The 13139-nt window shown below is 38.4% G+C and overlaps 2 protein-coding genes and 1 long non-coding RNA gene across 3 annotated transcripts; all 3 read right to left on the bottom strand.

The window, feature by feature from the left end:
• Nucleotides 1-710: 710 nt before the first annotated feature.
• On the bottom strand, nucleotides 711-1327 carry LOC127314959 (uncharacterized). The gene is made up of 2 exons (XM_051345501.2): nucleotides 1100-1327; nucleotides 711-998 (listed from the first exon to the last, which is right to left on the bottom strand). The coding sequence occupies exons 1-2, from the start codon at nucleotides 1325-1327 to the stop codon at nucleotides 711-713; spliced, it is 516 nt and encodes a 171-aa protein (XP_051201461.2).
• A 767-nt stretch (nucleotides 1328-2094) lies between these two features.
• On the bottom strand, nucleotides 2095-3428 carry LOC139834054 (uncharacterized). The gene is made up of 2 exons (XM_071824437.1): nucleotides 3414-3428; nucleotides 2095-2688 (listed from the first exon to the last, which is right to left on the bottom strand). Exons 1-2 carry the CDS (start codon nucleotides 3426-3428, stop codon nucleotides 2095-2097), a joined length of 609 nt encoding a protein of 202 aa, XP_071680538.1.
• A 6622-nt stretch (nucleotides 3429-10050) lies between these two features.
• On the bottom strand, nucleotides 10051-10666 carry LOC139834203 (uncharacterized). Its single transcript, XR_011749718.1, has 3 exons — nucleotides 10614-10666; nucleotides 10288-10455; nucleotides 10051-10174 (listed from the first exon to the last, which is right to left on the bottom strand). It is a non-coding gene; the product is annotated as an uncharacterized lncRNA (long non-coding RNA).
• Between the last annotated feature and the right edge of the window lie 2473 nt (nucleotides 10667-13139).

Here is a 13139-nt window from a genome sequence, read left to right as displayed (position 1 = left end):
GCACCTATAAGAAGGAGTACCAGGAAGAGGTAGACACAAAAAAGGAAAAAAAATAGAATAGTTCATAATGAAAACAAATATGTAGTTGGTTACATTGTGTAGAATAAATATACTTTGCTGAAGTTCACTATTTGTTGATGCTACTGCTCATCCAAATTGTAATGAACAGGAATTTTCATAAAGCTCATGTATATTAAACCTCTACACGGGATGTTGTGAGAATAAATATATCGTAATTCAACTGCTAGACAGTTGTTCACGTAAAATGTTGATTAAAAAAAAACATCAGGAAGTTCACATCCGATTATCCGCGAAGTTCACTATGTATGACGGTGTGAAAAAAAAGTTCGTATAAAAATTAAACAGGAACACACATGCAAGAAAAAAAGGGAGATCAGATATCAACAGCTGCGAAGTTCTCACATACTATTCATACGTGAATGGTACTGAATTGTTAAAAAAAAGAACAGACAACATATAGGATTGCAAAAAACAGTAAAAATAGGGACATCTTCATTGTATTATAAAATGAATAAAAGGGAAGGGAAACACAAAGTAAAAAGAGAAAATTATGACTGCGAAGTTCAGATCTAGCCAACTAAGGAATTCTCTTAAACATAAAACCTAAAAGAAAGTGTAGGTAAATTAAACGATTACAATCTGATCATAGAAAAAATAAAAATAAAAATGTCCCTACAAAACTAAAATCTTCACCAATCCCTGCCACGCTTCTTCTCGGGATGTTTGAATAAGGAGAAGAAGCCCCTCTCAAACAAATCCAGCCTTCGATAAACCTCGTAGGTTGCATATGCATCCCGTGCAGCATATTCCAAATGCTTAGGCGGTAGAGGCGGCGGATTAGCCCACATCCTGTGCTCTGCCCTTCCAAAACCATCCTTCATCTCAAAATAGATTGGATCTATAATAGCTCCAGCAACATCCTTCAGGCCTTGAAGTTTCTTCTTTTTGTCCGGATCTCTCCATATTTCCTGGATATCCTTCAATTATGAACATAGAGATTTGAACGTGAGAGAACTTTGCAGTCTTCTGTGGTGCAAAAACCAGCAAAAATGTACCTAAAGCCATGAAGAAACTCAACCAAACTTTCACTCCTCTCATCAGCATGGCATATGTGGTACACAAGAACATCGGTGCCAACACATAGCTGGATCACAGCAGCTTTCTTCGGATTGAAATAGGTACCACTGAGTTTGTCATACTCAACATCAAGACCAACAATCTTCCTAGCAGAAGAATCGAGGGAACCTTCAGCATTGGTGATCCACTCCTCAACACTAGCTGCTGAATTCGTGTACAGAACCTTCATAGTGGTTGTGCCATGGCAGGGGAATGTGTACTCGTGGGAAAAAGGAGCGTTTGCCATGCAAAATCGGTGGACAGAAGAAAAGAAAGAAGAAGCAATTGGTAATTCACGTGCACCGAGCCAGAAAAAGAAAAGACCTGTATTTATAGATTGAGATGTAACAAACACGTCGTGATCCACGAATTCAGGAAACAAACAGTATATATCCAAAACAAATAAATAGAACAGCCGATGGAGATAACAAGAAAACAAAAATTCTGCGGGATAACAGAAACAAAAATGACCTTATCCGCGTAATTCAACTGCTAGGCAGTTTTTCACGTAAAAATGTTGATTAAAAAAAACAGCAGGAAGTTCACAGCCGATTATCCTCGAAGTTCACTATGTATGACGGTGTGAAAAAAAAGTTCGTATAAAAATTAAACAGGAACACACATGCAAGAAAAAAAGGGAGATCAGATATCAACAGCTGCGAAGTTCTCACATACTATTCATACGTGAATGGTGTGAATTGTTAAAAAAATGAACAGACAACATATAGGATTGCAAAAAACAGTAAAAATAGGGACATCTTCATTGTATTATAAAATGAATAAAAGGGAAGGGAAACACAAAGTAAAAAGAGAAAATTATGACTGCGAAGTTCAGATCTAACCAACTAAGGAATTCTCTTAAACATAAAACCTAAAAGAAAGTGTAGGTAAATTAAACGATTACAATCTGATCATAGAAAAAATAAAAATAAAAATGTCCCTACAAAACTAAAATCTTCACCAATCCCTGCCACGCTTCTTCTCGGGATGTTTGAATAAGGAGAAGAAGCCCCTCTCAAACACATCCAGCCTCCGAAAAACCTCATACGTGGCATATGCATCCCGTGCAGCATATTCCAAATGCTTAGGCGGTAGAGGCGGCGGATCAGCCCACATCCTGTGCTCTGCCCTTCCAAAACCATCCTTCATCTCAAAATAGATTGGATCTATAATAGCTCCAGCAACATCCTTCAAACCTTGAGTTCTCTTCCTGTTGTCCGGATCTCTCCATATTGCCTGGATATCCTTCACATTATGAACATAGTACTTTGAACGTGACAGAATGGTGCGGTCTTCTGCGACACAAAACCCAGCAAAAGTGTACCTATAGCCATAAAAGAAATCATACAACTTTTCACTCCTCTCATCAGCATGGCATATGTGGTACACAAGAACATCAGTGCCAACACATAGCTGGATCACAGCAGCTTTCTTCGGATTGAAATAGGTTCCACTGAGTTTGTCATACTCAACATCAAGACCAACAATCTTCCTAGCGTAAGAATCTAGGGAAGCTTCAGCATTGGTGAGCCACTCCTCAACACTAGGCTGCTGCGTTTGTGTACAGGACCTTCATAGTGGTTGTGCCATGGCGGGGGAATGTGAACTCGTGGGAAAAAGGAGGGTTTGCCATGCAATCGGTGAAACAGAGAAAACGCACGAGAAAAAGAAAAAGGAAAGGGAGAAGAATCGGTGATTGATATGCACCGAAACACGAGAGGAAAAAGACATGTATTTATAGTTCCAGAAATGTAACAGGAGACGTCGTGATCCACAAATTCAGGGAACAAACCAATACATATCCAATAAAACAAAACAGAAACAGCCGAGAGATAACCACAAAAAAACAAAAAAATCCTGCGGGATAACAAACAAAAAAGGATCTTATCCGGGGCCAGTTGTGAGCTCACGTGCAAGCACAAAACAAAAAAGCATAAAAAGACTACAAAGAAGTTCACGTGATAACAGTGCAGACGTTCGCACAGAGTAAAAACACTGAAAAAATAAAAAGCTGTTCCACACCAACCAACCACCCCCCACCCACCAAACCACGCCCAACCCACTAAAAACCACCACTCGGCGCAAAAAAGTCAACCATCACTGGTGTTCCGCCGGAAGAAACATCCCACGGAGAAGGAGTCGAAGGAAGAGCAAAGGGAGAACAAAAGAACAGAGAAAAAGAAGAAGAAGAAGAGAATTCTAGCAAGATCTACAGAAAAGTAATCCAGCATCAGAAAAGCGAAGGGATTACCTAACAAAAAGAAGGTGCGTCTAACCCATCCCCATCCCATCTACTCATTGAATCGCCGTGGATCTTCCTCTCTTTCATCCTTCATGGCCGTGGTTTTGAATCTAGACTAGTATAAAAAACAAAGATCTAACAACTTAACAAAATAAATACCTTAGAGATTACTTAAAAAATGTTTTGCATACGATAGATCTATCAAAAAAATCAAATAAAAACATGTTAGGCAGAGGGTTGGGGGGGGGTGGAATAGACACTAATGAACAAGAACAGGAGTTCAGATAAGAACTCCCGAGAAGCTCACTTGTGAAAATAAATGGAAAACAATATACAAAAAATAAAAAAAGTTGGAGGGTTTTAAAATCTACAAACATGTATCCAGCCGGCATTAGTATACTGTGATTGGGAAACTTAAAAAATATATAATAAAAGAAGTTGGAGTTTAAAATGTAGACAACACAAAATGCAGACTAGAAGTGGAAGTTCAGTTCAAAAAAGTGATGAGGTCCTGTTAGTACAAAAAATGTTTTATGCTTTGGAATATTGTGACAGGAATGGCTGCTTTGGTCCATCGTACGTCATCCTCGGCGGCAATGAAAGCGATGAAGAGACCTGTAAAAGAGGTAAAAAAAGATAGAAATGCTTTCAAAAATACTTTATGGAACTAAAAATGTGCTTATTTTTTATGCAGGTCCAACTATTCATGGATTTGAAATCTTTGACAAGCACTGTCACTTCGGAAATGAAGTTGAAATGACCAAGGAAAATCTGGATCATCTCAAAAGGCAAGTACTTGACTACAAGCCAACAATCCCATATTATGTATGCAAGATGGGGAAGACAACGAACAACATCACGAGAGGCAAAATGGTAATACCAAAGACGCCAACTTACAAAACTTTATTTTCGTACACTAACTGTATTACATATGATGTTTTGGCTGAACCAACATGTATTACTAACTTTATTACAGTCTTCCGATATTTAAATGTTTACTGAAGTCCAGATAAAAGAAACTGTGAAGTTCACTTACAGAATACACTGAACATGGATATGATATTCACTTTCATGTGTTTTCATGCAGACTTTCGATAAGGAATACACTGAAGAACACCTAAAGAATTATCTAACGGAGCCAACAACAATTCCAATAACCTCCAACACAAATGCCTGGGTTGGTACACGGGTAAGGATAAACAAAGTTGCAACTGGAAATGCAGTGATGACAACAAATTGGCCAGATGTAGTCATGGGTGCAGAAATAAAAGATGGAGATATCTGCATGTTCTGCTTCTACGACGGAACAAGAGAACTCGGCTGCTTCGTGACACGTCTTAGCAACTGAGTCTGAAAAACTAACTATGAAAATAAAATTATGTACCAGTTTACTTTATTGAACCTTATGTTTTGTATCAGCACCCGAGAACAAATTATGGTTGTGTTTCAAAGTATTGTTGATGTAATAAGAATGCTTATGAAGAAGTTCACATAGAGTGAGTACGAAGTTCGCTTATAAATGAAAAAAAGATTAGCAAGTTTATGTTCACAGAAGTTCCTACATGAAAAATCATTTCTGAATATACGGGAATAAAAAATAGTACGGTTGCATTGAGAAAAACGAATGGATATGGGAATACTTTTACCTTGTGATGACAGAGAAGTTCACTAATAACAAAAAAAAAAACACATATTTTGTACAAATTTTGCTGTTTGAAAAAAGAAAGACCATATCCTCACTAATTACATCTGTATCCTGAATTCAATCACATAATGAGAAGTTCAGTTCAATAAAACAACAAAAATAAAAATGTTGAATATCCTATCAACTACTAATTGCGAAGAAATTGAATCAGATCATCATCATGCGAGATCCCAATGATCGCTGGGTTGTCTGCGAACATAGACCAATAAGCGGCATGAGATCTTTCAACATACTAGGCCTTTGCTCCGCGAATTTCATTCTTGGGATGAAATAGGAGCTGATACATGTACTCAGCTTTCCAATCCTCAACACGCCGCTGGTAGACAATCGGGAATGCAAAAAAAAAAAACATATGAAAAACGATAAAAAATAAGACAAAAAAGCTATACAAATAAAAACACAGCACTACACTTACATCCTGGTTTTTTATATTATCAGCAATCTTATCACCACCGTATGTAGCACAAATTCTTAGAGCATAGAAGCCACACTCATTAGCCCCTTGTGCCGGAGTCTTTGGATAAGAACACTGTCGGCAACAACATCCCACCGTATATTACCATTATATTTGTTAAATTCTGCAACACCATACACCTGTTTTAACAAGGCCACCATCCTATTAATCTGCAAAAACAAAAAAAGAACAAAAAGTGAATGGTTTCAGCAGTTTAAAAACAAAAAAGGAAAGAAAAAGCTGGGAAGTTCACATAGTGCGATATATCAGTTCACACACACTACATATAGTTTTAGCAGTTTAAAAAACATATAAAAAGCTGGGAAGTTCACAGTGTACTAACATATCAAATTAACACACACAGTCAGATGGTTTCAGCAGTTTAAATAAATATAAAAAATAGCTAGGAAGTTCATATTGTAAAAACATATCAGTACAGACAAAAAAGTTTGAATGGTTGCAGTAGTACACATAAAAAGAAAAAGCTGGGAAGTTCACATTATATTAACAAATGAGTTCACATAAAAAAAGTAAAAATGATAGCAGTGAAAAAGTAAATAAATAAAATGATGAAAAGAAAATCACGTACAATCTCAACACGATCCTCATGGTGCCGACTCCTTGAAGTATGTGCAAGACAAGTATACCTCCTAGTGTCAAGGATGTCCAACGTACCAGTGTACTTGTTCATAACATAAACAGAGTGATGATCATGCATGAAATGAGGGATGATGATCTGTTCAGCAACAACCGAAATTAACAAAAAGGAAGTACGCACGTGAAAACAAAAAAAAAAACAAAGGGAGTTCACTACAGCAAAATATGAAGAGGTTCAGATTAAAAAGCATACCAACTTTGCTTTCAGCAAATTTTCATTAGGCCGAACATAACGCTTGAACATTTTAGCAGCAGACCTCACATCAAAAGGTTGTCTCGGTAATGGATTACCATTGCTGTCCCTTAGCTTGAATGGCGCAAAATCAAGCAAGTACTGCACAAAACACAAACAAAAAAAAGGAAAACTATACAAAGTAAGTATATGCATACAAAGGTATATCTGAAAAAATTAATTTTCAATGTTTGAAAAAACCTACAGGGATAGTATGAGGTGACATCAAAACACGAGAGCCAGATTCAAAAATATATTTCATCCCTGGATCATCCTTCCGATGCGATGATATGATCCATCATGTCGGATTCCAACATTTCACAGCGGCCAAACAGTTTATACATGTACTTGGCATCAACTAAAACAGGATCATCAAAATCATTGCAGAACTTCACCAGGGGGACACTGCACACACATTAAAAAAGAGAAAATATATATATATAAGACTAGGGAAGTTCACTTAGCATATAAAAAAATAAAAAGACCTAGAGAAGTTCACTCAGCACAGTATATGAAGTTCATATGCCACAAAAAAAAACTAACTAAGTAGTAAACGAAAAACATACCTTCCATGAGCTTTGATGTACTCCTTGCTTAGAATTAACTCCATCATCTGCTTGGCCTTGGATAAATGAGGAAACACATATGGTACAAAGTTTGGGACTTCTTCCCTGAACTTATTGGACAATTTAGTAGGCCTTTTATTCGAAAGAACCAGATTTTTAGCACTAGACTGCCTGGGCTTCTGAGTTTCAAAATCATCACTGCTAGTCGGAGAACAGCGCCGAACATCCTTTGTAATGGGCTTCGCAGTAAGCTTCTTACCAAGCTGAGTGACAAAGTCATCAGAATCATCATCGTCGTCGAGCAAAACTACATCAGCCTTCCCCTTCTCTGCAGTGTCAGGAACCTTATTCCTAGAAGATTTTCTGGTATTGGAATGCAGCCTCTGGATAATCTTCTTTGACTTGCTTACAAGACTATCAAAATTCTCTTCAGGGATAATCTGTACTTCTGGTGTGAATGACTGAGTCTCGAAAAGTGAGAAATTATCTTCCTCGATACCAAGAGATGGACCTGCATGAAAAGAATACAAAACCAGGAAGTTCACTTCTGAATCAAAAAACAAAAAAGAAACAAAAACAGTGCAGTCCAAAAAAAACATGTGTTATAGAGCATAACCAGCGATATATTTTGCGAAAAAGTAAAAATCATACCAGGATCAACACCTAAAACATCTTTCAGGTCGATATTGAAATCTCCACCTGTCAGCCAGCTATATAACATGGTCATCCTGATGTTTAGAATATCTTTTTGACTGAACAAGCACATGCTTTCCCCATCATAAGACTGGAGGATCTGTAGCATGAAGAACCCGCAATCATGGCTGCAAAAAAAAAACACACAAACAAAGAATAAGAATAAAAAGAAAACAATTGTATTAGTTAAAAAAAAAACCCTGTAGTCAATGTATACAGAATAAAGAGCAAAACAAAAGAAAGGGGAAAAAACGCTTACGCAGTTGCCTGTCTTGGAGAATTAACATAGTGAAGCTTGAAGTGGTCAATGGATTTTGGATGAAAATGATCACCCTTTGAATTCCCTGCTAACGACCATAACTTCTTGATACCAGATGCCATTGTATGTAACAGCTTCTTACCATCTGGATCATTTATATCGCGTAACGAATCAAGCAATTCAAAACGCTCTTTCTCAAGGTTCAAAGCAACAACACAGAAGTGACCAGGAACGTGTGGTGCACATGGATCAGGAGGATCAAAACAACCAAAAAGAATCTGCCATTAAAATGATAAAAATAAAAAAGGACAGGTTAGAAGTATGAAAGGTAGACTATTTCCCCAAATAAGAAATCACATTTAACTTTACTACTGAGTTGTTTTAGTAACATGTACAACAGGGGAGGGAAAAAAAAGGTAGGAAGTCCACATGCCATAATTAGTGAAGTTCAGATGTATAGAAAAGAAGAAAAAAGACAACAGCCAGTACCACTTTCTTGTGGTCCAAACGTTCCGGAGCATCGACGCTGAAAATATTGCGAACAAGCCGAGAACTCAGATTTCTTTCAAATATCTGCCTCTGCAAACATGACAATGAAACACAAAGAAGGTTAAAAACATAAAGGAGGAAAAAAACAAGCACCTACATTAACAAAAAAAAACTAAAAAATGATAAAAAGAACGGAGAAATAACTTACAGAACAATTGTATGGCACCACCATTTTATCAGAATTCTTGTACTTCGACCAAGCAAGTATGTTCCAACGAAACTTGGTTAGAGAACAAAGAAACCCGTTGGGTTTAAAAGCTTCAGCAATTTGTCCGATCGTGCAATCACATTGATCATTCATGAAAAGGGTCTTCTTCTATGAGAAAAAAACACAAAAATTAGAGGACAAAACAAAAATTTAATAAAAAAATAAAAAACAAAACAACAAAAAAAGAAAAAAGCCTAAAAAACAGATATAACCTTCTTATGGGATCTTTCCTCAACTTGCAAACGCTTTCATATACTTCTTTGATTTTAATCATCATAGGTTGAAGAGACAGTGGAGGCGTCGAACATAAACTCGAGTCTGCAAAAAATAAGGAAACACAGACAAAAATGTAAGAACAAAAAGGAAGTTCGGATGATGATATTCCAGAAGTTCACATATTCAAGAACGTGGTGCGAGGCTGGAATGTCCGGAAGACCCACAGTTCATCAATGAAGGCTACCATCAAAAAATACACACACACGATATCACTCACCCCCCCGATCGAGTCATATACATGCGAGAAAATGAAAACTACGACATGAACTCATGCCGCATTACATAGCATTAGGAAGTGTCTTACATGGAACATGATGCCAAACAGCGAAAAACAAAATACATATACAAAAGCACCCCACCACACCCCTCCCCCCATAAAAAACCAAAAAAAAAAAGGGAAAAAGGTTTTAGATAGAGATATATGAGGAGTAAACATAAAGAATAAAAAGGCGGGCTAGCATTAGGGGAGGGTGTGTGGGGTAGGAGAACTGTATGTTCCCCATTCAGATATCCTTGCCTAAGTCTTGCGGGGATTCTTCAATAGAAGCGCTCAAGTCATCTGTTGATTCTTCAAAGAATGAGCTCGACTGCTCAATCGAATCAGATGCATCGCGTCCATGGTTATCTCCAGCCTGAAACTCATTATTGTCATCATCATCAGCACCAGTGCTGCGCTCTATATTGGCTTCAGTACCCGGCAGTTCTCCCCGTGCAGCAGCAACACCTACTTCCTCACGACCATGCGCAACAACAGACTTACAATCCATAGCAGCTGGTAATACACCAACATCATCAGCAGCCTCAGCACATGTTTCGGAAACAACTGCACCAATGCCAGGTAGTTGGGCAGCATCCTTCGCATCATTTCCATCCTGACATGTTACAAGATCTTCAGGAATTGAGAAACCTTTTCCAGTAACTGCACAATCTTCAACATGGTGTTCAGCATCTTTGTCTCCATCAGAATGTGCAACTATCTCGGGAAATAAATTCCCCTTTCCAACAGAGTCTAACTCAGAATAATGATCAGCAACTTTGTCACCGGCACCACCAGAATTACCATCACTGCCATCTAAAGGAGGAGTTACAGGGGTTGCCGGATGTACAAAATTATGCTTGACATAATAACGATCAACAGATGAATTGTCATCACTGTCATCTGGAAGACCATCCTTCTCAACACACTTTTCATTTACCTACCAAACAAATAAAAAAACAGAAGTTCAGATGTAGAAGATGGAGTAGTCCATATACACACAAACAAAAAACAAAACAAAAGCCCAACTATAAAAAAAAAATAAAAAAATACCTCAGCTAAAGGAGGTGATTTATCAAAAACTGCATCTTCAACATGATCACCAGCAAAAGCTGGAGGACATTGAGGGGTTGGCGGACGAACAAACCCATCATTCACAGGTGCATGATCACCATCTCCTGAATTCTGAGGTGCATTTTCCTCAGCAATCCTAGCATCTTCCTGCAAAAAATAAGAGGATAACAAAAAAGAAAAAGGTAAGGAAGTTCAGATGAAAAAAACAAAAGAAGTTCACATATGTGTAGTAACACAAAACAAGAGATAAAAAGGAAGTTCACATAAAAAGGGATGGACATAAGTTCAAGAATGACTAATTATACCTCAGCTTCAGCAGCTGACTGACCAAGTCCTGCATCAACATCTTCAACAGAAGAAATATTCTTCGAACATTACTTTCAACACTATTATTGCCTGATACATTTGCACGGCTCTCAAACTGCTTGCACAAAGAGTCCTGATTCATACCAAAATCAAGAAAACCTGTGCGCATTAGAGACAAAGCCCCCCTCAAGCTATCAAGGAGCGATGTTTCACGCTTTGACTGCTCATCCAGTGCTTCAACACTGGGGAAATTACCATCAGCAAGCCGACCTTGAAATTGTTTCAGACGATCAGCTGTAGTCGGAATCGTACGAGAGAGATGCTCAACTTTCTGCAACAGTGATCCAATCTGATCAATAACACCAGCAGAAGGCATCCCAGCACTAGTTGAAGCAGACTGGTGATTGTCTTTCGTCTTGACATTAGCAATTTGCGAAATTGGAATCTCGCAATGACCTCCAGCAGGATGTTCATTGGCATTACCGGCATCGAGGCTCACTACGATGGGTGCCCTCATTAAGATTGACAATTAAATCTTCAACACGATACCGATATGAATAAGCAATTTGGTTGCGGCCTTTCCTTTGCATTGTAATACAGGAGTTCACTTAGCGAGATATTATGAAGTTCGGATGATACATAAAAAGTAAAAAAATATACAAAACTATGTAAGTTCACTTGGATATAAAAAGTAAACCTCATATGCCACATAAAAACATTAAAAAAGACATAAGGAAGTTCACATGCGACGTAGTATGAAGATCGGATGCCACATAAAAAAAGGGTTACGAGTTTGAAAAAACTAACCACAATTACGCCAAACTTGTACTGCATCAACTCTGGTCCACCAGTCTCGTGAATGTCCATTTTGTAAATAGCCTTAAGAGGTTTCTCATCACGAAAGTTTGCGCGAGGAGTTTGAGTATGCATGACAGAATGTGGTGGTAGAAAGATCTTTGTCAAGATACATAACGGTGGGGATAACAGACACCCTTCTAACTTGACTTTGAGGGATATCAGGGTCTTGATATTTAGTAGCAGCTCGTTTCAACTCATCAACAACAAGCTGGCAATAATCCATCTTTGCCATCTTATCATAATCCATGTTCACAAGCATTGCAGCTTCCCTACCGACACGGGTAGCTGAACCAGGACATATGAGCTTGCTAAAAAGAATGGCAAAGAAGACCTTAACAGCCAAATCTTCCTTCTCGGGGTCTTCAACAAAATCAGATAACAATTGACGCAGATCTTTAGGCTCAATACTAGCATTGCTTTCGAACCCAAGCTCTTGTTTCAAAAGAGCCAATGACTCGTCATGTCCAGATTCTGCAGCGGTATAGGAGTATCGCCTCCTATAGGAAAACCAAACACCTGATGAACAGTGTCTCTATTAACCTCTAGAACTCTGCCAGATCCACAAGCCAACTTCATGGTAGAAGTGTCAATAGTCTTCATCAAATAACACATGAGAACACGTGATACGTTACCCTCCAGGACCCACTGAAAAACACAGCCAAAACCAGCTTGCTCAACCTTCAATCTGTGTTCTTTGTTTTAACATTCATGCAGCCGAACGAACTTCACCGAGAGAACAGCGAACAGTTTCTTTGAAAACGTGTCTTCTCACCATCAAGATCTTCATCTGCCTTCCTCTTCCTAGCCATGGTTTTCTTTGTCGGCCTTTTCAGAACTTTCTTCGAATCACCTTCCAAAACAACAGGTTTAGAAGGACCTGGCTTCCTACCAACTTTCTTCCCCTGGTATAGAAAAAAAACATTTAAAAACCACAAAAAAATTAATGAGAAGAGGAAGTTCACACCAACATGAACACAGAAGTTCACACTACACTAACCTTGGCAGGAGCTTCAAAGTCTGATTCATCGCTAACCAATTCTGTACGACTCTTCTTAGCATTGCACTACATAAAATGAGATGCATAAAAAGGGAAGAGTTCAGATTCAATAAACAAAGAAGTTCACAGTGGAAGAATTATGTAAAAATGAAGAAACAAAAATAACCTTGCCAGCAGCAACACCATCTTCAGTGGAATGCGGGACATATGTCTCATCGACATCAATCTTACGTTTACGGCGACCCGGACGTGATTTCCCAGAGATGAAACTCGTTCGAAAGCAACGATGGGCTGGACGGTAGCAGACAACACGAGGCTGCGCCGCACGAGGATTTCTAGCACAGACGAAGCAGCAGATTTATTTAAAAAAAATAGAGAAGTTCACAATGGTACACATATGTAAAAGTGAACAAAAAAGGAATTTAACAGAATAAACAAAATAAGAACATAAAAAGAAATAAACCTTGTCAGCAGCAACATCTTCTTGAGTGGCACCTGGGGCGTATGTCTGCTGCAAAGGATCTCTGGGCTGGGCAGCAGCAGCAGCAGCAGCAGCTTTCCCCATAGGTGAATTCTCTTTTATCTTCCTGCAAACAACCCTTTCTTTCCTCACTTTAGGAGGAACATCATTGACAACAGCTTTACCCTTAACAGACTTTGCTTTCGCAGG

This window comes from Lolium perenne, chromosome 7 (genome assembly GCF_019359855.2).
Source record: "Lolium perenne isolate Kyuss_39 chromosome 7, Kyuss_2.0, whole genome shotgun sequence".
Taxonomy (NCBI): Eukaryota; Viridiplantae; Streptophyta; class Magnoliopsida; order Poales; family Poaceae; genus Lolium; species Lolium perenne.
Note: the sequence above shows the minus strand (reverse complement) of the source record. Positions and strands in the feature narration are given on the sequence as shown.